A 25,156-nucleotide genomic window follows, 5' to 3' on the forward strand; every position below is an offset into this window, starting at 1 on the left:
TCTAATGCATCGTAGAAGTCCTCTTTTTCCTCATCCGACTTATCATCTGTAGGGGCATGTACACTTATAAATGAGTAATTGAAGAAACTTCCTTTAATTCGCAGTCGCATGATCCTTGGGTTGACTGGTTCGAACCCAATAATTAAATGCTTCACTCGTTTGCTTACGATGAACCCAGTCCCAATGTGATGTTCACTATCATGGCAGCTATAGAGTATAGTGCAGTCTCGTTTCTCCATCACTCCTTGACCTATCCATCGCATTTCCTGTAGGGCCGTGATATCACATTGGTATTTTATAAGTTATTCTGTAAGGAGTTTAAGTGCTCCTGGTCGATAGAGTGATAATGTATTCCATGTTCCAAATCGTATTTCCTTAAAGCGTTTACCAGGTTGTCTGAGATTAGTGTCCGGTTTCCGAGGCTGTTGTTGTGGTTTCGTAACAATGTGTTTTTTACGGGATGAGGTTGTTAGCCCCACGCCCAACCCCCTTTTCGGAGGGCCATTTCTTCCTTCTCCGTTAGCCCTGACTACACTTTCCACCAGGGTTGACTACCTGATCTTAGGTGTAGTTGCTCAGGTTTTCAGGGGTCATCACGTGGAGGTAGAGATAGGAATTGAGTAGGAGAGGCTATGCGACACTATCAGGATACAGTGTCGTGCGGTACGCATGCACTATCCCGATGTCAACATAAATTAGTTCTACCACGCAAACACCCGTTGAATTAATGAATACATAAAAGGTGGTTGTACCTAAAGACTAATGTCGTTAGAGTGCTGTGTTTTATTATACTAAGTATTATTTTTTAAGAATTACCCCATAGTATTTCTTGCTACTAATAGTTTTGTCTGCCACCTACATTTTCTGTTCTGTGTCTGCTTTAGTATTCATAATTATGTGCATTAGCGTTATGGTTTTACTGACTTATTTATTATTTTTTGTAGGTGACGTAACACCATACAAAGAGGAAACTCATTCTGAAAATTTAAAAGGAAACACTTTGGAAATGCATAGAGGGCTAAGTCTAACTATGAAACATTTAATCCACACCAAGGTTTCATTGATCTTTAAAATTATCATGGTAATTATTTTCATGACTGTATAAATTGAAACTGTTGAAACGTACATTATATATTTTATGTCCCTTACCGCTTTTCAATGGATTCCTTTACGGCAGGATCAAAGATTTTGAATTTCATTTTTGTCCAAACTCAGGCAATATATTATCTAATTTATACTTATGTGTTGTTAAAATTATTTCAATTAGAGAAATACAATAAAAAAAAACTTGACCACTCTTTGGAAAAACAGTACTTAGACGGTATATATCCACTTTAGATAGAACATAATATTATAATAAAAATATTATTGACATATCTGAAAGTTTATTTTGTTAAAAGAGGGAGAAGTTTTGTAAGGTAGATTGCGCCAAGCACTTAGCAAATGTAAAGCCAATCCATAGTCATATACATTCATATACGTCTATATAACAAGTCTATATAAATCCGTCTAAATAAATAAAAAAATAAAATAAATAGATGAAGCTACGCCACTTGTAAACGAGAAGAGAAACAAATATTACATAATATGATATATCCTTTCAGTTTATTATGATCGTTATGAAGATGGATTCGCAGCCCAAAACAGCAATCAAAGTATCCAGGTGCTGGAATCAAAACCATATATTATATAATATGAGAGGCACACTTTCTTTTGTGATTTGTCTACCTGAGACGATAGAATACTCGAAGAGTCACGGTGCCAGGCTCAGAATGTGATAGTGGCACACACTCCGTGTGCGCATGCCAAAAGAATCATATCTTTATTTTGCTTACTTGACAAATTGCAGAATTCCAATTGAATTCCATACCCATTAAATATATATTTTCTGTTTCCCATCTAGGTAGTGATGGCAATATTTTTTTCTTGGGTATTCGTACTACGTGGAAATTGTGAAAAGCAAGTTAGTGGGACAATAAAACTGAGCATCAATCTACGGACATACCAGGAGCAGAACCCTATCATACTGTATTCGACTGATGGTACCAATCTAAGCACTTTCGACAATATCTTTCATGCCACATTTGAAAATGATCGAGACGTCTATTCAGGTCAGTGATGTAGAAATAGAAATAAATAATTAATTTGGAAAGAAAGTCTATCGTATAAAGCCACATGATTTTAGTGTTCGATCCTCTGCTAAGCAAGTGCCATTTCAATGTATTACATGTTTAAGGAAAAATGTTAAAATATACTTAAAGTTAATCAAAACTAATGTCAATAATTGAACAATGGCGAAGACTCCATAATGGGCGTTTATTTAAAGCAGTACTTCTCAAATTGGGGGGCTTAAAGCTCTTCCCAGGGAGCCGCGAAAAATTTCAGTATTTGAAAAAATAAAAATCATAACGTGATCACTGGACGATACCTGATACAAATCAGTCATAATCTCGGGGTGGTTTTACACAATCCACTATACTATATCCGATATGGATAAGAATTTTAGAACTTAGAAATGAATTTCGCCCATTCTTCATGACATAAAATCAGATCATTCTTCCCACTTCATATTTGGCGGATTAGTAAATGAATTGAATCTTTCTCTTCAGGGAAAAGATATCAACATTTTAATTCTGAATAATATTATCAAACTTCAAGCTCTCTTTGTGGTCAAAAGGTATTAATCAAAGATGCACTGACATGTTTTCAATGTGACCAATGAAATATCACTCTCGACTTCAATTAAAAGTATTATACTTAATCACATTGTCGAATCACAACGATTTTTCAACATATATTTCCCAAACTTAAATGAATACCAAAAGTACAATTGCATAAGAAAACCATTTGCTAAATCCTTAAAATATGATCATATTACGTGGGCAACTCAAAAAGAATCATTGGTTGATATTATACCAGATAATTCCCTTCGAAGTCGAATTTAATGAAAGAAGTCTTGCAGAATTTTGGATACGGTGACAGCAAAAATATCTGTCAATTGCAAAAGTAGCATTGTTAATCATAATTCCTTTTGCGACAACATACCTACCTATGCAAAACAGCAGTTTCATCATTACTGGTAATAAAAAATAAACACATGTCGTGTCTTCTAACGGAGACTTTGGAGCAAAAACCCTGCGTATTAGCATTTCAAACATTGTACCGGATATTGATTTATTATGTAAAAATATGCAATCACCCCCCTTTCATTAAATTGTTTTTGTAGGCTGTAGCTATTATAAATTTGAAGTTAATTTTCGTTTTAATTTTTGCTTTAGAAGCAAGTAAATGAAATGTTCTATTATTTTTAATAAAAATGTACCTATGATAATAATTAATGTTAAATAAAGTACTGTTGGTCACTAAAGACTAAAATTTTTGGGGAGGGGAAGTCTTGGATTTATTTTTTCTGATTCAGGGAGCCGTGGTATGAAAAAGTTTGAGAAGCACTGATTTAAAGCATACCTTTTTAATTGCATGTTAACGTATTTAAATAATAACTTGATTATTTTATATTCTACAAAATCAATATAATTTGCCAACGACATCATTCTGTCGTATATGTGGGAATGTATTATAAATTGACTACAGGCTAGAAAGACATATTGTATCTATATTTCTACTGGGCCAATAGTATTGGTACTAATACGTAGCAGAAAACACAATCATACAAAGGCTTTAAGTAATTTTATATATTTCATGCACATACATTTACAAAAATTACATACATATTATAAAAAACACACACACAATGTCAAAACCAGTGTCATTTTATCACATGATTTGAGGCTTTTTGTATAAACCTCTCAGTTTTGTATATGTAAATATATACTTCAATGTGCAGGATTCGTCCCATAGTCCCGAGGTCTATGTGTCCGACTGTCATGATAACACAAGTTTCTAGATCAAATGAATATACAGTTACAAAAGAAACCATCACCACCAACAATAAGGCTACTATTATCATTTGTGCACTGTGGAGAACTGAGATGTATTTTGTTTTACTTTTGTTTATCTGGAGTCACATGTTTGCAGCAGCTGACTTTTCTGAAATAAATGCCTATTTGAGGGCTTCTGGAACCAGGGATGAAAGGGTCAATATCAGCTGTAACAAAATCTAGCAAAAGATCAATTTTGTTTGCCATAGAAAAGTATAATAATAGTAGAATAGTCCAAACTGTTCATGAATGAAAAGTAACTCAAAGTTAACATCAATATGAAATAATAATATGATTTTAATATTTCAGCCATATTGGAAGAAGGCAGAGAAAACATCAAAAGATACTGGAATAGAATGCCGATTGCACTGTCTCTAAGTAACAACACATACAATGGCTTCTACTCTACGTCACTGCACCACACCCTGCCGACTGCGGTGAACACTCTCACCAATATACTGGCGGCAGAAATGATCCCCTCTCTAAACAGCACTTCAGCCATCTTCGTTAACAACTATCCCATCTCAGACATTGACTCAAAGGATATCTTCAAAAATAATGGAAAATCATTATTCAGCATTATGATTTGGTCCATCGGCCTAACCATAGGTAAAAAAATCATTTAAGAGTACATATACAATACAATATCAATATCTCTTGATAATGGCCTCTGCAACGAGCCCGAAACGTCGAGTAAAGAAGGAAGAAGGAGACACGGTGAAAACCCAAGAATATACTACGATAAAAAACAACCGTGAAAGCCTCAAACATTATAGTACACGCAAATTTCAATGTTTTTTTTTTAATTATCGTCTTGTTTTGTTAATTTACACAATCATTTTTCAAAGCTAAATAAACACTAGTATTAAAGATTTCTTTAAATTGAGCGAGAAAAATAGGTACTATCTGACGCTGACGTAGTTTGGTAAAAATTTATTGGTTGTAAAGTTACATTATCCTGTCTGTTTTCAAATTAATTATGTATGGTAAATTATTGATGCGCGCAATGATCTTTAACAATTAAGCTATGGTCATCCTACTTAATTGCGATGAATTTAACTAATAGTTCTTACATGAAATTCTTATCAAAAGCGTTAAATCAAGTAATAAATCAAGGTATCAATTAGGTGCCTTAATTATTATAACCGACATCCTGATCACTCCAAATTTTAGTTATAACGTATTTGTACTTGCTAATAATTTAACAATAGTTTAGTAAAAATTAGTTATAGATCACTGATTTATATCCAGAGCTGTACACAGAACCGACACCCAGAGCTCTGTTCTGAACAGTATTCATCATATAAAAATTGTGGAACCCATACAGGAACAATTTGGAACAAAGAATAGACACCTCATAAAAACATTGGGTTTCTGGTTACGGTTATAATATAGTAGTTTTTTTGTGAAAAAGCTACCATGCGCTCACAAATGCAATAACAATGTTAAATCTTCAGATACCTACGCACATTTAGCAGGCAAAGCTAAATCTGTTTTTAAATCAGTTCGCTTTCTTTTTGAAGCCGGTAGAGCATAGTCTAAAAGAGATCTCCTCATGTAATTTTACTCTCTATAAAATATCTAAAATTTTGCCATTAAATCGTACATAATTTTGAATATTTTATGGATAGAAGAATATTTTTTATCTATTATGGTTTGGTTTAGGCAGGGTTAATGAATTTAAAAAAAACTAACTGACGTCTTCTTCCACGGCGCTACATCCCAAGGTGGGATTTGGCCTCCTCCACAACCGCTCTCCACTCACTCCGGTCTCTCGCCACACTTCTCCAATTACCGGGTCTTCCTATATGAAGCCAGTCCACTTCTACAGCGTCAGCCCATCTCCTTCTTGGACGGCCTCTGGGTCTCTTCCGTTGGGGTAGCCACTTCGTCATGATCCTTGGCGCTCTAACTTCAGGCATTCTCTCCACATGTCCCGCCCTTCGTAGTCCTTGGGACTTACAGTACCTTATGATTGTTTGCTGTTCAATCAGCTCTTCCAATTCGTGGTTCATTTTTATTCTGTAGTTCCCATTTTCCAACGTGGATCCAAAGATTTTGCAGAGTATTTTGCGCTCGAAGACAGCTAATTTGTTTTCCTCGTTTTGAGTTAAGCACCAAGTCTCACAGCCGTAAGTGACCACTGGCCTTATAATTGTTTTATAAATAATTAGAAGTTTACTTCTTCGGCCTAGAATTTTCGACCCCACCAGTCGCTTGCAGGCATGCCAGCATTTATTCCCGGAGATAAGGCGGATTTTTATCCCCTCTGCTGTCTTATTTTGGGTATTTAGGCTGGATCCGAGATACGTGAACTTGTCCACCCCTTCATATGCATGCTGTCCTATGTCTATATTCTGCAGTGGTACCTGATCGCGTGTGCTGACCATATACTTAGTTTTTGACTGGTTTATATGCGGCCCAGCGTTTTCTGCTTTTATTTTCATAGTGCCACCATGGTCGATCATCCTCTGTTTGGATCTGCTTGTAATTACTATGTCGTCAGCATAAGCGCACATCTCCGTTGTATTGTTATCTACCCATCTTATCTACCCATACTCTTATGTTGGTTTCACGAGCTATGGATTCCACCACAAGGTTAAATACCATAGTGGATAGCGCATCCCCTTGTCTCACACCTGATTTGATTTTGAAGCTTTCAGTTTGCTCATTTTGCACACTGACAACTGCTTGAGTATCCGTCAGTGTGGTCTTTATCAGCCTTACTAATTTTAAGGGAATTCCCAATATTTTTAGGCTTTGCAGCATCTTATCCCTATTCACACTGTCGATAGCTTGTTTAAGATCAATAAACAGGTGGTGGAGTGTCAGGTTGTATTCGTGCGCTTTCTCCATAGTTTGACACATGAGATGGATGTGATCTATGGTGGATCTATTTGGTCGGAAGCCGCATTGGTATTCTCCCAGGATTTCCTCACCATAGATCATTAACCTGCTGGATAGAAGAATATTTCTTATCTATTATGGTTTGGTTAGGCAGGGTTAATGAATTTAAAAAAAAACTAACTGACACCATCTGTAATATGTATTCTAATTTCAATGAAAAAGTGTGCACTATTTTTGTCGGATCACCAATAGCATAGGTACCAAACTATTATTTTTTGGTTAAGGCAGGGTTTAATTGATTTTCAAAATCTAACCAACAATATTTGCAACTTGTAGTATTATTTCAATGAAAGCAAATACATATAACTGACAAAGATTGGTGTGCACTATTCGGTCCTGTCGGTCCTGAAATACAAATACAAATAAATGAAGGAATATCTTGTATATTCTACCGGGTTTAACTCCGGGGCTCGATTCTGTCATAATACAATTTGGAACCCTAATTCCGGGGCTTGGTTCCAGTTCTTCAAAATATTTAACCAAACTCTGTGACAGTTAGCCTAAGTAATAATATACTATTATGCCCAATTATTAATTTTCCCATATTTTGCCCATATTTTAACGCTTTGGGGCCCAAGACCTCAAATTGTTTAAATAAATCAAAATTAAAAATGGTTTTATAATTGCATGTAGATATTTATTATAAATAAAAAAATATATATATATTTTTTTATGTATAGTTCAGTTATTAAGGTGGTTACCACTGGGCAACTAGAACAAAAAAACATAATATATTTAACACATAGAAAATAGCAACTAATTGTATATAATTTAACATAATATCTTACCATAATAGTTATAGTAAATTGAACGGACTTTTAATGAATTATATTTACTTTATATTACGACTACATAATATAAAAAATACTTAGAAAGACTTACCAGACAATATTTTGATGTTTTAAAATAGTGTAATATTTGCTTGAAATATCTTCATGTGACAGCACTCAAAACATCTAACTTCGGTACAATCTTTTAGGTATAAATCTGTTTTACCCGTTTTTAGATTGTGAACTTTATTTTTAATAAATATGACTTTATAGTTTATCATAAATGTGGCTACTCAAAACTAGATGGCAATGGCAGGACAAAAATAATAGCAAGTGGTTTCTCAGTGAAACCACTAGACAACAAAGGGTTTTAAGAGGTTCACTCTTTGTTCTCGTTTTAAGTAGGTATCATAAGAACAGTTATTACCCAAAATCTGTTTAAACTATTTTTAGTAGGTATAATTATAATATTGTTCCCTTTTTTCTTTTTCAGGAGCATTTATAATGCAATTCATGTTCATGCCTTTCCCAATCAATGAACGGAGGTCATTTTTCCGAACGCTGCAGCAGATGACTGGAACCAGTCCAATTCTCTATTGGTTCACCACTTTCCTCTATGATGTTGTCATATGCATTGTTCTAAGCTATGTGGCTATTTATATTATGTGGCTTACTGATTCCGACGGAATATTCAGTATATCTGATACATGGGGTAATATGCCTTGTTATTACGTGACTTCACTTCAAATTTATTAAACTAGGAACCTACTTACTATTATTTTTTTAATCTCACAATATAATGCAGCCATAAATTTATTGGCAAACTATGAGCTACGTGTAACAATAAAAAATGTTCGATAAAAATTAATAATTTTGTGTCAAACAATGTTAGACTCATTGTGTCATAGCTATGCCATAAAAATATGAGAAGAACCATAAACTTCTAAGAATGACTTTTGTCAAAATTTGAAACTGCAAATTCATTTCTAGAATTTGATATAATATTGATGTATTTACATCTGTGCAAACCATGCAGAAAGTATTTTTAAATTAAACTTTTTTTTTTCAATGCATAAGATATATGATTTAAGAATGTAGCACTCATTATTTGAACATCAGAAAAATATCGTCGGTGTTTTGTAAAAAGGGCGAATTAACCAAAATGCTACTTTACAGGAGGAGGATTTTTAACTTTTGACATTTATTTGTTTTTTACCTGTAGATGATTATAAATATCTAACAAGTTTATAATAAAGCTTTGAAAGAATACTGTCATTATAATAGGTATTATTATATAATATTTTAAAAGGCCTAATATGTCACATTTGCTTTTTATTTTGTTATTTTAATTAATTTAATTTTAGTCGATTATCGTTTTTAAGTACTTTCCTGGAGATAAAAATTCGCCGTTTTAACACAACAAAGCTAGTGAGGTACATATTGTATTTTCATTAAAATCTCGATTTCGCCAAAATGGTTGATTCGCCCTTTTTACAAAACACCGACGATATATATGAACCACTTCTAATATTTTCTGAAGTAGGTACCTACCTATACCAAACTATGTATGAAAATAATAATTGCGTTAATAAGAGTGTTCACCTGTTTACTGTACCCTGTACTGTCTTAAATAAAAATAACATTTCATTAATTAGTGTTAACTATTTAATGCTAAACAAAAATCTTCTATAGTGACAAGGTCTTGGCATTATTTAACGTAAAATACAGTGAATATTTTTCATGATTTCAAAGTTTAGTCTGTCATATGTAATTCTTGATATTTACTTAAAATTAGTTAAAGGCTTGGTATTCACCTCACATAGAAATTGATCGACTTTATCACAAATGTGGTGAATGATCAAATATAAATCTACTGTACAGTGGGCTCAATTTGAATCCTCGAGATCAAGTCGTTCGATTGAGTAAGAGAAGGTGGAAGATCGTAAAATGGTTCTATTAAAGGGGGCCTTACTCACTGACTGACTACCTACCCGATCCGATTGTGCAATTTTTGTGTACTATAACAGAATCGAGTAACTGCAATACTCTTGTATGGAAGTCTTGTGACTCAATTTTCCTATTTACGTAATGTCTACCTGTCATTTCTCATGGTTAGTATATTGCCCGCTTCCAGTGATGACAATGGAAAACGAACGACATCGACCATGTTATCACGCTTTGCGGGAACATAATTTATTAAATTTCTTTTAGAAGTAGGGAAGGATATTAAAATTTAAAACAACAATAATGCCATTTTTATTCTCCTACTAGGTGTATTGCTAGTTCACCTGGCCGTTCATTCTATGGCAGGACTTACGTTCATGTACATGCTGAGTCTGTTCACAAACTCATCGGATATGGGCTACATCAACCTTTTATCGATCGTCATGTTTGGTAAATAATTAATTATTCACATATTATTATTATTATCTTATATAATATGTATGCTTTATAACACTACAACAAGATACCCAATGACAGTTATGTAGAGAAACAATTATTATGTATGTACCTAGCAGTCAAAGTAAAACAATGAAATACCTAGGCTTTGAGAAAATCATATATTATGTAAATATATTGTGACCTCAAGGAAATCAAATTCAGAGCCCTCGGATGAAAGGCCAGCGCTTTACGCACTGGACTATGATCGTGAGCCTCCTAAAGATGAATTATTCATATCAAATAGTGGTGTACGAGGGTGGGTCAATAATTCCTTAGAAAAAAGCATTAAAACAGGTTTTATTTTTGTATTTTTTTTTTTATTTCTCAACATAATTTCCTTGGAGCTCAATACACTTGGTTAGACGTTTCTCAATTTTTTTTAAACCGTCAGAAAAATAAGTTTTCGGAAGGTCCTCAAAATAAGCATTTGTCCGATCGATGACTTCTTCATTTGAAAAAAAACGTTGTCCACTTAGCCATTTTTTTAAGTTTGGGAAAAGGAAAAAGTCACTGGGGGGGGCTAAATCTGGCGAATACGGTGGGTGGTCGACCAATTCGAACTTCAATTCTTCAATTTTAGCCATTGATCGTAAACATGTGTGAACACGGGCATTGTCCTGATGAAAGAGGATTTTTTTCCTCTTTAAATGAGGCCGTTTTTCTTCAATTTTGTTTTTTAGCTGGTCCAATAAAGATGCATAATAATCCCCTGTTATTGTTTTTCCTTTTTCCAAATAGTCAACGAAAATAATTTCACGTGCATCCCAAAATACAGTAGCCATAACCTTACCAGCTGATTTTACGGTTTTCGCCTTCTTTGGACATGGTTTGCCTTCGCAATCCACTGCTTTGACTGTTCTTTCATCTCGGGAGTATAGTGGTGTATCCATGTTTCATCTACAGTCACAAAGCGACGAAAAAATTCATCCGGATTGCGTTGCATGAGCGACAACAGGGCTTTAGAGGCCACCACCCTACTGCGTTTATTGTCGACTGTGAGCAAACGCGGCACCCATCTTGCAGAAATATTTTTCATGCCCAATTTTTCATGTAAAATAGAAATGACGCTACCTTTTGAGATCCCTGTAACCTCAATTATCTCACTCAACTTTAATCTTCGGTCACTTAACACCATATCGTGGATTTTATTGATCATTTCTGGTGTAGTCACCTCTACAGGACGTCCTGAGCGTGGTTCATCCTTTGTTGATGTACGACCACGTTTAAATTCATTTAACCAGTTATAAATAGTTGCAAGTGAAGGAGCAGATATGCCGTGAACTAAATCCAACTCATTTTTTATTTCCTTTGCTGTTAACCCTTTTATATTAAAATGTTTAATAACAACTCTAAACTCAATTTTCTCCATTTTCCATTTTTCCATTTTCCACAAGCAAATTTTTTTTTAAATGTACGAGAAACACACAACAATCCGACCAATCTGATTGAAACTTCGCAGCATACTGAATCGGTAGTGCCGCTGCATGAAAACAAACCGCTTGCAGTACTAGTCGCGCCACCTATCGGCTTTTCTAAGGACTTATTGACCCACCCTCGTATAACCATTTTGTGTATTTTTTGAAAGTTTACTTGGTAGAAACAACCACCTGCGGGTCTATTCTATACACAAGGCTGCTTTCAGTCGGCTACGGCAGCTAAATAGGGTAGAAAAATATCGAATTATTAACACTTATTGTAACAATTACAATAATTTAGTTATAATTGTTACAATAAATGCTATGTTTTAACAGCACCTCTCTTGGCTGTGATAGATTTTAGACCGAGATAGACAGTTTTGACAGAGCAGACGGCTAACTTATTGTAATTGTGATTGATTAGATACTTTCCTACCCTATTTAACTGCCGTAGCGGACCGATAGCAGTCTTGTCTATAGAATAGACTCGCAGAGACACTTATTACTAAATATTGCCACTATCGTCGTATCAATTTTTGTATATTGATGAGATTTCATCACATTTCCTACTTCTGACAAATACACAACACACCAGTTTTATAGCTTATCTGTAACCGATAAAGCACACATTTACCAAATTGAAAAATAATTTATAAATGGACGGACGATGCAATATTCAAATTTGAAAACCCATATTGTACAATGCCGTTTCTGGAGGCGGTTCGGACCCGAACCCCCCTTGTGTCGTCAATAATATATTTTATGTTATGATCATGTGATGTTAATTTCTGAGATGAGAAAAGACAAGGAATTATCATTACATTGGTATACAATTAATATCATTCCTACAATGTCTTTAGATTCTCCAGAATGACGGCACTGATGACATTATGAGATCGATGTTGTTAAGAGGTGTCTCATAGGACATTCATCAACATCATCATCAGCCTGAATCTATCCACTGCTGGATGAAGGCCTCTTCAAGCTGCTTCCACTTCTCTCGGTCCTGTGCGTTGGGTTGCCACGTACTTCCGCAGAACTTAATCATTTCATCGATCCAGCATCCTCTAGGTCTACCTTGCGGACGTTTTTTACCTCTTGGATACCACCGGATGACTAAATTTGTCCAACAATTGTCTCTTCTTCAAGCTATATTTCCAGCCCATCTCCATTTGAGGCTTTTAATGAACTCTATTACATCGCAAACCCTTATCTGCTTCCTTATCCACTCATTCCTCTTTTTATCCTTTCACGTTATGCCCAGCATTAACCTCTCCATACCATGTTGTGTTACTCTAAGTTTCAGGATCTCTCTTTTGCTTAGGGTCCATGTTTCACACGCATATGTGATTACAGGAAGCACACACTGGTTGAACACTTTGCGCTTTAGGCACAGTAGAAGGTCACTTTTGAAGACATTATTAGGGCGGCCAAAAGCACTCCAGCCTAGTTTTACTCTGCGAAAAATTTCATCAAATATACACCCATCTATAGACACTTGTCCCAGATAGATGTAGCATTTCACCTGTTCGAGCTGAGTGCCATTAATGAGGATCTCTTTTTGGCCCGCAAAGCAGTTGAACATGACTTTTGTCCTTGTTACATTTATTTTCAAACCTACTTTGTTGCTTACTTCAGCGAGTTCCTGCATTCTGCTTTGGAGGTCTTCTGAGTCTTGCGAGAAAATTACTATGGACATTATAATATATAAAATATGTAAAAAATAATATAAAACACTAGTAATATGATGGGATTCAATTTGTTGCTCCTTATAATATTTCAGGTGTACTATTCTCTGCGATTGTCTTCTTTGAAAAGATGTCAAAGTCAACGACAATATTTCAAGGGCACGCATTGAGTTTTCTTCTACACATACTACCAAGCTACTCATTCAATCATGGACTTCTGAAAATTGGTACCATAGGAAATGAGAATGCAATATGCCGGAAACAGCAATCCGACGACTCGTGTTGTAGTAAGTTCGAATTATTATAAAAAGACTGGCCTACAAATTTTTCACGCCTTTTCTGAAAATTGATGATTTTGTTAGAGTTGTGTGTTATAATTAATTATAAATTAAATCAATAAAAATATATGATGTATAATCAATACAAATTATAAATAATACATAATAAATAAAATTATACTCTTGGATGTAAAAATATCTCCAACCTTTCTAAGAGTGAGAGTAATAATTTTAGCAAAAACTGCAATTTAATACATTTTACTAATAACTTTCATTTTAAATACCCAATCAAAATGCATCTAAAAACATTAAAAAGACTCATTTTTAGTTTAAACATAAACTCACAATTTTAGAAAACGATATAAAAATAATACCTATGCGTTTTTGCAAATTCGATTTTTATTAGTTTTAATATTATTTTATGAATATTTTTGTCATTAAATTCCTGATAAATTCTTTGGATTTTAGTTGAAGAATTTTTGAAAAACATGGCCTTAAATACCTACCTATCTTGTTTCTATTTTTAGCAGTAAGATAGGTGCTGTTAAAATATAGCACTTATTGCAACAATAAAAACCAACTTCGTGTAATTGTTACAATAAGTGCTAATATTTTGATACAAACCTACCCTAAGTTTGGTAATATTTATCACTTTATCACTTTAGCGGTCGATAGGTATAGAATAGACCCACTGATCGCCTAAATTAATTATTGTGATTTTATCAAAATATTTCAGGCAGAGATGAACAGACAGGAGCATGCAGAGGCCCCAAAGACTATTATTCAGATAGCGAGTTTGGAATATCAACTGAGCTAATTTATCTTGGTGCAACAACTATTGTTTTCATTGTGAGTATTTTTTATAGACTTACATTATTAATTAATTGATAAGCTCTTCATATAATACATAATATTACAACACACAAACTTACAAACACTTTTTGAATTATATGGGTCCAATCACAATGAGCGGAGTGGAGCAGAATCTATGGCACATAGCTCAAAACCATAAATATGTGGTTCAGTTTATGGATAACCTCTAGCTCTAGCCCTATTCATACGATATGACTATTTGTGAGACAAGTGTATGGCAGAAGTGTCGCTCTTCTGCGCAGCCCTCTGTAGTCACGAAGTGGAGACAAATGGACAGATAGTGGCTTTTTTCGAACACGATTCGAATATTTGCTTAAAAAAGTTGAAATAATTTTTATAGTATAACAATTTAATGGATCTTTTGGTAACTACATATTATAACACAACTACATGTATAATATTTTCTTGCCTTTTTACCGGAAATAAACGTTTGTGGCTAAAAAAAAAAAACCTAATTGCTTCTATAACAATTTATATAGGTCCATATAGAATTGCAAGACATCAAAATACTTGGATGCTTTTGTCCTCTTAATAATATTGTTTTGTACTGCATCTCCTATGACGCCAATTAAGTATTATTTGTTATTATGTTTTCCTAAATATCTTTAGTAGACACACCTGGAAGATGTTCTTGCATTATAGGGTTGAATTTTCTGAATATTTATATCAATCTACTGAACAATAGTTTCGCGTTTTAAATGTTGTACCTACTGCCCTATTTAAAATATTTCATTTAAAGTAAACTTCAAGTTATCTTATTTATGAGAATGTTGTCAAGGGGCTCTGTTAAGCGTTCGTATATTCCAAGTTCTGATTATTTTGTCCTCTTTTTGTTAGTCATCTTTTTATGATCAACACTTTTATGAAGCTTATGTTGAGATTTCATAACATCAGGGTTCTTAAAGGGGTGAGGTTGACAACCCCCCCACGCTCAACTCCTCAAAATTATATTCGCATTCCCAGTGGAAATTTAAAATTCGGGTTTTAATAATAATATGAGATAAAAGTGGAATATTGATATCATACATAAAATCTAGCTTACCCACTTAACGCCAGTGAACAATGTGAATGACAGCAAATGCTACATTTGTTTGTTTTGCTGCTAATTAGTAATGAAAAATAATATTGGCACAGGGAAAACAATGTCCCTGAAAATGAATATCGCCTTGAAGATGAATATAATTTATTATATATCACAATTGGAATATGTTACATACATCAAAATACCACATGATTTAATATACATAATAATATATTTATATATGACTGGTTTGCAGGCAATCCTTATGTTAAGCGAGTATTACAATAAATTAATGTTATTCTGCACAGGACAATCTTATGAATATTTAAAACAACAGGATGATAAACATGGTAAGTACTCCTCAAATATTTTGTTAAGCTTAGGCATGTAGTAGTACTAAGAAAATTTATCGATTTGCGAAACATGTATTTTAATAAATTTTACAAATTATTTAAAAGTATTTTAATTTGTCAAAACATTAAAATGACAAATTTAATACTTAGGTAACTGTATTTTGAATTCGTAGATAAAAAAAACTGTCATAAGTTAGCGTTTGTTGAAGGCTTTAATAAACTTTTATTACATGTTTTCTATTGCCCAATCGTTGATATTGCATAATATGGTGTATGTACTATTGTGTCAATCGAACGTTCGATAAAATATACTCGTATGGTGTACTATCACTATCCCTGGGAAAATCCCTGCAGTTCAGTGCAAAATTCCAATGAGATAGCACGTCACTTATAAGAATGTCAAAAAATAAATTATTGCACACGTTGAGTGCTATTGCATTAATTAGAGCACTGTTTCTCAACCGGGCATTTGTGGTACCCTTCGGGGCACAGCGTATATTAAATGGGCCAGTGGCCGAAAATCAACTAAAAATAATTAAAATTATTGCCGAACTATAAATTCATAAAAATACTACTCGTATATTTGAATAAAATATAACAGCAAATTTAATTAGGAGATATTCACTGAAAAATCACATCAAGTCCACATCAATTCGCCTTTTTCGACTCTGTAAGGAATCTGAAGAAGATTTTGAACGCCTACTAATCACACAGAGATTCAATGGATATCAAATGATAATAATTGTCTATGTCGTGATACTGCATTTTGGGACTGATATGATAACTGAAAAAAAAACACATTTTCTGGTTATAAACAGAGATGCCAGTTATTATAATGAAGTAACAAAAAAAATCCTCTGAAAAAGTACCATGTTCACATTTCTATAATCCAGCAATCCTACTTCTTCACAAAGCTATTGACTAAAGAAATATTGCGATATGATACTCTATTATATCGAACCAACCAAATTGGATCGTCACTTCGTGGCTTTATCTTAGGAGCTTAAGAGGATCGAGCATGGAAAAATTTAAATGGAAATGACCAAAGAAAACAAATATCTAAGACATACTTTTTGTTTTACCTTAGAAAATAATTAAATGTGTAGGTAGGTACCTACCTAAATTCATTTTGTATTTGGCCCACATTTCCCCAACAGCCAACAGCCAACAACCCAACTATCTACATATCTAGAATGGATAGGTAACTATCCCTAATTTTTTATTTCATTTTAGCATAAAATCATACCTACATTTTTAATGTTCACTCAATATGATTTGTCATTCTTACAGAGGCTGACATAACATTCAACGGAGTGACCAAACAATACAGGAATTGGTGGAGTAAAAAATCCGTGCAAGCCGTGACAAATGTGAATATTAAAGTGTATTCGCGTAAGTACATGACATTGTCATACTGTAATCAAATAAATTAAAAATACATTTCAAAAATGCCAATATAATTCATAAAATATAAATATAAAATAAAAGTGCGAAAAAACAGATAGAATAATGTGAGCCGAAAATCTAAGATTCATCTAATCTGTCCGTAATTAGTGTCTAAAGCAGCGATTTCCAAACTGGGAGGCGCAAAAAGTTTAACACAAATGTAGTACATATTTGCAGTTTGCAAGTGCATAGTTCATAAAACGACCACTAGTTATAAACTACATATAAAAACAGTCCTATAAAAGTTAGGTTGTTTGTAAACCTGTCTGAAGATATGGAGACTAATTTTATTATACCTCACTTTTGTACTATTGTGAAATGTGCTGGCTATCTCGTGAAAAAAATATGTGAAAGGGTCAAATTTGTTTAGGAACGAGAACTTTATTGTTAAACTTGTCGATTTGGTTGAAATTTTTAAAAAATTGAGTGAAGAAATCAATGCATTCACTGATTTTAAAAGACAAAGTGAAAGCATTCATAAAAATTTGGAGCTATGGAAATCAGAATTACAAAAAAATAAGTTCGTCATATTTCCACTTTCTTCCACACATTTTAAGCCTGTTGAGTCCTTCTTGATACCTATTTTAAAGACTTCAAACATGTTTTAATCAAATTCAAATTTGAAAAGCTTTCTATTCCTGACGCTACACTGTGATAACCATACAAAATTTTTTCTCATGGTGTGACGAATTATTCTGGCAATGAGATACTGTAATCGCTACCACCAGTCCGTCGTCCACCCGCTTTGGTTGATCTTTAGGAGCTTGTGAAGAATACCAGCTAGTTAGTAGGACTAATAGGACTGATACAACCATTGTTTAATTCCATAATACAGTAGTGTAGTACCTATAATACCCACTGATGTCGATAAAGCATTGCATATAAGCAGGGCTCTTTTTTAAAAGACAAAGGTGCCGGAACTCACTTCTTCCCAAACTTCTTACCTACTAAAGAAAATTATATTCAAATATTATTTAAAGCAACTTTTCATCGAAGCTCATAAAAAATTAAACAAACAAACATATAGGTATACAAATAAACAACAAAAGTTATACAAAATAAAATTGTAAAAACATCATATATTTTAATAAAATTATGTAGTGATGTCCATGGCCCCTACATCCTGAAGAGGACCCCAGTCCATGATCTTTGACGAGCCCCCTACCTATCACTAAGGTTAAAGGCAGTGTGACGCTATATAGTAGCGTTTTTCAAATAGTGTTTTATGATTTTTTTTTACGATTAGAGTAAATTTGTGATGTACGTTTATCTCACTTATCTGGTCAATCCCCCAGGCTAGAGCCCTGTCACCCCTTTGTGGGGGCCATGGTGATTTCCAAAGTTCAGTCCAATTTTCGTCTGGCAATTCGTCTTGACTCCTTTTCTTAGTGTTAGAGTTTATGGCCGAATGTCTTCCACTGAGTAACCACCAATCAACGTATTTTGAAGTACCAAAAAGTGTCAAAGGTGGTCCGACGAGTTTGATGAACAAAAGTCCCGAAACTGTTTTGGTCTTCAAGCTCTTTTAGGGTAATTATTAGATTAATTTGCGAAAATTTGCGTTCACATTCACTTGAAGAAATGGTAATAGAATTCAATGCATATATCAAACGCGATAGTTTTTCAGATACCTTTGTCTTTTCATATTTTCATATGAGATGATTCAGAAAAATTAACTTGTACAATGTAAGTGCGAACATTGTTTCGTTTAATTGCTTTTGAAACATTAAAAATACCATGAAAAAACGTGCCGGAACGCCGTTCCACCGCGTTACATTAATAGAAAAAACCTGGCTATAAGGACATAATATTATGTGGACTAATTGTTATGTTGATTATGATGATTATAATTTTGTATCCAACAGGCGAATGTGTTGGCATATTGGGTTCCAATGGAGCTGGCAAGACAACCATCTTTAAAATGCTGGCGCGAGAAGTGCAACACTCCAGCGGAAAAATCACCTTCATGGTAATAATCATAATAATATTTAAATTTTTATTTATTTATTTAATTAATTACTTTTTTATTCAACAAATAATTCACAAGATTTAAGAATGTAACTTTCTAATCATTGAATATACGTAATTTTTGAAAACACTTCTGAGAAAATATATTATAAACAATAGAAAAAATCTTTTTGAAAAAAGTAAAACACCTGAATCGAACCTGCATATCTCGGGTTTCGCGCCCACGCACATAGACCACTATGGACAGTATTTCAAAACTGGTATTCAATAATTTATCGAAACCAAAATACATACTGGTTTCAAAAACCCAAAATACCGGTAATTTCGGTATTAAGCAACTAAAGTTGTATTGAAGCCGATTTTGTGGGAATGGGACAACTGGACGCCAGGACAATTGGATGTATACATAACGTAGACGAGGAATTTTAATCAGTTTCTATCTACTACTTAGTAGTTTAAATCCATTTTAGTACTCTTAACATAATGTTTTTTTTATTGCGGATTTTATCATGCCTTATGCTTTATATAAAATAAAAAACTCTTTTTTCGTTGGAACTTAGACATGTGCTTAAATCATTATTTACGTGTGCATATTTAAATTCTCACCAACTATTAAATCATAATATAATAATTTAAATATAAATAATAATATTAAATATTTTTTTTAAAAGTACCTATAAGTACCTAACGTCTATTTAATTTCAAATTGCGTGGCAACCAGTTGTCCCAGCGCCAAAGCGTCCTTGACCCGATTTTGTGTGTATAGGTATGTAGCTTAGCATAATATAGTTAACACTATTTTTCTTTTCTAGGATCCATGTTCACTATCTTATTGTCCACAATTCGATGCAGTAGATGAGTATCTGACCGGCCGAGAAGTGTTAACACTATTTTGCAAACTCCGTGGTGTGCCATCGATGAACATCAAAAAGCGAGTAGATGATATGCTCGAAATGACAGGTGAGCGATGTGTTCCAAATCATATTAAACCGAAACCGATCTACTGGGGGTACTTATTCGGGTAACCGATTAAATTCTTTTGTTTATTATATAACATGTATTTTCTTTCCGATGCAGACCCGATTACAGTGATTGCATGCTTAATTAATACATTATTGATTTTATTTTTATCTCTGCTATTAGAAAGTACATTCCATAAGTTATTCAATGTATAAAATTCCAGATTCTACGTCATCAGTTAAGCATTTTGAAAGGGTCTCCGAAATGAATGATGTTACACCATTTTTCAATTATACTTGAGCGATTTTCCTTGACACAAAATAATGACATTGATTCGTTCGAAGTTTCAATAGGGGGTCTCAAATCATTCAGTGTCTTGGGCTTCGATGACCCTAAACGGGTGCTATTTCTTTCATTTTTCTCCATAGTTTAGAATTTCAGTCTTCTTGTGAGATTTTTTGAACAACCTTGGTTTCTCATTAAGTTTTATTTGCTTTGCCACTCTTCATCTATTTAATCAAATATTTTATTTTCTCCTCAATGAGATTATAATCGTGCTGTGGCATTTCGGTTTCAGTTTATCCTTTTATATTATTTCTGTATTTTTTTCTCCGGCTTCTCATTGATAAGTTGCACATGTTCAATCAGGTTCGCAGTTACGTTGGTTTGCTCTTTGGGTCACTGTTCAACAAGTTGTGTATTAGGTCCAGGTTTTCGACTAATCCATTCCATCATTGGCTTCCTTTTCTCTCGCCAATCACTTGCATTGGATTGTTACTGTGTTCAGTAGTATTCTTTGAAAAGAGGTCTCTATTAGAGGTGGGAAAACTGGTCGATTTTGAAGACTAAGTATACTTTATACTTATTTGGGATATTATATAGAGCGTTTGGCGTACTTGACTTTTTAGAAGCCATTTTTACACAAATAGTTTATATAATTATAATCCATTTACACAATCACGCATAAAATTTGAATTCAGTTTATAAGTTCCAATTATAACACTCAAAAATCGAGAAACCCTACGTGACAAAATCAGATAAACACGTACATACTTATAAGAACTCGAGCACTAGTACCTATTCCGGGACTTGAGACTGACGTCAACCGACATAAAGTTTCATACTCAAAACGAACTTATAACCATTTCTGTTCTTCACTATGCCAACTTTACAACTGGGGAGAAAGAGAGGCAATGAAGTCAATGACAGTTGAGTATATCACGGCTCGACTCATGTGTATTATGCTATCTCGCTCGCGCGCATTTAATGTCTATAGTATTGAAAGTCTACCAACTAGCGCGTCGCGATGCCGATTATCTCACCGCATGCGTTCGAACAAGTTTTTTAGGAAAAGTTTATTGGGCCACACATACCAAGTATGGGTAGTTTCATCCGAGACTGTAGTACACAAACTGGTGACAGTATTTCCAACTCACCTCTAGTCTTTATCCAAGTTTCTCTGTAATAGTCGGACAGATTCCTGGCTTAGACCAGATATGTATTATGATACACATTCCCTTGGGATTTCATACACTGTGAGAGGGCACCAAAATATCATTTGCCTGGAGGGCGATTCCCGACTGAAGCATTATGAAGCACAAGTGACCAGTTGCGCAAACATTTACACAACATACTTCAACTGTAGCATATTAAAAGTCGACCGCTGGGTGTCACTAGGCCAGGCTTTGGTAGTACACTGTCACCTCCGAAAGGGAGGGGGGGGTGATGGATGAGTGCTCTGGACCCCCCTGATGATGTAATGTCATGTCAAGTCACGGTGGTATCGTCTGCTTCTTCTTTCGGGGACATGTTTATGTTGATTGACAACGCGGAAATACAGGCGAAAACAGGGCGTTTATTGTTCGGAATATAAATACAGTAAAGTACAGCGTAGGAAATATTCAAAAATATTTAACAAAAAATATTTTTAAAAAAATAAATAAATTTAAAATGGCGGCGGACGCCGGCGAGCGCGACGCCACGGCCGACGTCACGCTCCTCGAGAGTTCGAAAACCGAATGACCCTAATAGGGGCTGGTAGGGCAGAGTAGGTAGTAATAATACCCAACAAACAATTCACAATTATTCTATCTCTTTGGAAAGGGGCTGTGAATTTCTTGGAATTATTACTACCTTCTGCATTTCTTTGCTTGTTAGCTACATATTTTGAAATATTTGAACTAGGTACAAATACATATTTTTTCAAAGTAATCTCAAATCAGATATTCTAGGTGCTAGGTACATTGTATGGCTGGGAACTTTGCTTCCAATATTGGTCAAAATTGGATGAAATGTAGGTAATAATATTAAAAAAATGATATTAATAATAACTATTTGCTTACGGGCTAGAAATTTGCCTCGCAGTCGATCTGTTCATGTTTGCATGAATCAGCCCAATGATGATTCAGGACTCCTGGCCTTGGATCCTCTGAGGATGCCATGGTTTAGGCGGTATCAACACACTTTGACGGTAGGGGCGCTCGCAACTCTCCGTTTGACATAATAAACGTCAGATTTCGTATCGTACGTAATATTGGAGAAAGCTGTTGATCTATTGTTTTACATTTACCACTTATTACCACATATTACCGCTAAAATTATTATTTCGTGTTTCAATTCTCATTTAAGGATGTATTTATTGTGATTTTGTAATACAGAAACACACATGTTTGTTTGCAAAATACAACGGAAATTCCGTGTTGTAATCTTGTTGTAATATTGTTATATTGGAGACGTAACTAGCGTGTTTAAAGATTAATTGGTTACGTACTTCAACAATGAATGATTTAATCATGCAACGTTAACGGTAAGTACTGATTAAATATGAAGTCATTACCAAAATGGATAAAAACGTTATTTAATTTGATGACATTGACAATAGTGCCGTCTTGACATGTTTACTTTCTATCTTACTCTAACGCATGGACATGAGGTATAAGCATGTTGAATGCTTTCTCACTCGCACTTATATGCCGTTTACCCGTTTCACTCAAAGCTCTGTACACATAATATCTCCTGTAAAACTAAAAATTTTACGAGCTTCAGTTGAAGCGGTTCGGTGACGTTTTTTGCACTGCTTCATTCAGGAATCGCCGTCCTGACTCACAGGTCGGCCCTGTAAGCAGAGGCTTGGCTCGAGTTAACATTTTAAAATCGCCAACACAACTCAGTAATAAATCTCAAAAAAAAGCAATAAATATTAACCTTTTGATATTTTTTCCTTTACATTTATATAGTTATAACAGACAAAGTCGCCAACTTTCTCTACAACATTGAAATATTTGATAGTTGTTAAAGTATACGTTTTATAACTTTGCACTTTTAATTACACCGATACGCCTCTTGCCTGATTACCTCGCATAAAATAGATCAAATGATATTCAATTGTATAAATATAAGAAGTACCTAATAAATAAATAAATAAATAGATGATATATGTAAAAAAATATATTTTTACAATATATTACATTATTTTCATCCAGTGACGTCCCTAGATAAAATGCCGCCCCTAGGCAGCGCCAAAATGCCGCCTCATTTTTTTTATACATTATTTTTATCATCCTTCTGTGAGTCCAATATCTAAGAAATATATTGTATGGATATATTACTAACAAAATATCAGACTAATAGCAAATCTGCACTATCGTTTCTCGTCACCAAGGACGTCGAAGGGCAACGGAAGTAAACTAGATATCGTGAACCAGATAAAACCAGTGAGCTGATTTTTTTTAATGGAAAGATATTTTCATTATTACTTAGTTTATGTAGCTATTTCTATATATTCCAAATGATTTTCCTCAATTTGCCGCTCTTCAAGTAACTGCCACCCCCAAGCGATGCTCAATCTGCCTACCCCCACGGGACGTGACTATAGCTGGAGTGCAAATTTATAAAACATATAAGTACTATACCCACTACAAATTATGACATACTTTATCCGGTTGTCAACTTTTTTTTGGAAATACTGCTACAATTTTGGCTAAGCACTGATTACCAAGATTGTACTTTCAAATTCTTTGTCTATGTGAATAGGCTTTATCCAATCGATTCGGTTACTATTCAGTATTGAACAACGGGTATTGTGTGCAGAAAAAAATGTTGGGGATAGGGTGTTGTTAGAGAAGCGATTTTTGATGCTACGGGTGCAGTTCGAATTCCATATCAGTTTTTAAATGTGTGTTAGATCCAAACCAATGACCAAATGAGTTGGGCAAAATACAAACAACCATTCCTCGTAAAAAGGGCATGTCGATATTATATCCTTCACTCTGTGGAAGGTTCTTGTTGTCGATAATTTACCTTTTACTATTGGATTACAGGTTTAATAGATTTGGCAGACACTCAAAATGGAATATACAGCGGAGGGAATCGGCGCAAGTTGAGTCTGGCCATCGCTCTGATCGGCAGAAAGGGTGGCGTGATCCTGTTAGACGAACCCAGTTCTGGAGTGGATCCACTTTCCAGAAGAATCATACACAGAGCCATCTCCGTAGCCAAGAAACATAATAGTATTGTCATGTCTTCCCACAGGCAAGTCATATAATAACAATAATCTCACGTATCTACGTGGTAATGGCAGGAACTTGTAATGAATAAAATAATTTTAAATATTAACCTGAATGTAGTGTTAGTTAGTAGGTAAGGTTATGTTATTTAATATAGTGATTAGGGCGACAGTAAGTCTCAATACTTTTTGTCAATATCGGATCATTCGATACTTTTTTCCAACTAGGACTATTTAAAATTTTAAATACTTATTGACTGAATTACTGAATGATCATACATTAGTAATTACATCAGTCTTACATTAAATTTAATGTACCAATAGTCAATATCCATCTTCACATTTTCTCACTTTTATACATTCATACACAGTGGCAGCTCTAAAGATCTACCATCGTAAGTTGGCAGCCGGTCGAATTTGAAACTAAAATTGTATATCGAGGATAAATTTGTTATAAATGCCATTTAATTTTACAACATGTTTCTCGAATTATGGATTGCATAATATTTGTACAGAAATCTACTACCAATAAAAAATTATAAATTACCATTTTTTTGTTAGTTATGGTAAAATTCTCAATGTCATACTAGCGC

At 34.2% G+C, this 25,156-nt stretch overlaps 1 protein-coding gene across 1 annotated transcript; it reads left to right on the forward strand.

Moving 5' to 3' along the window:
* The first annotated feature begins 444 nt into the window (after window positions 1-444).
* LOC147074260 (glucosylceramide transporter ABCA12-like) lies at window positions 445-24,602 on the forward strand. Its single transcript, XM_085943942.1, has 13 exons — window positions 445-589; window positions 945-1,081; window positions 1,904-2,111; window positions 4,248-4,547; window positions 8,109-8,327; window positions 9,887-10,009; window positions 13,256-13,447; window positions 14,175-14,287; window positions 15,589-15,682; window positions 16,976-17,077; window positions 18,997-19,100; window positions 19,912-20,059; window positions 24,379-24,602. Exons 1-13 carry the CDS (start codon window positions 445-447, stop codon window positions 24,600-24,602), a joined length of 2,109 nt encoding a protein of 702 aa, XP_085800068.1.
* The last annotated feature ends 554 nt before the right edge of the window (window positions 24,603-25,156 follow it).

This window comes from Rhyacophila brunnea, unplaced genomic scaffold (genome assembly GCF_057557595.1).
Source record: "Rhyacophila brunnea isolate RB1 unplaced genomic scaffold, BYU_Rbru_1.0 scaffold_16, whole genome shotgun sequence".
Taxonomy (NCBI): Eukaryota; Metazoa; Arthropoda; class Insecta; order Trichoptera; family Rhyacophilidae; genus Rhyacophila; species Rhyacophila brunnea.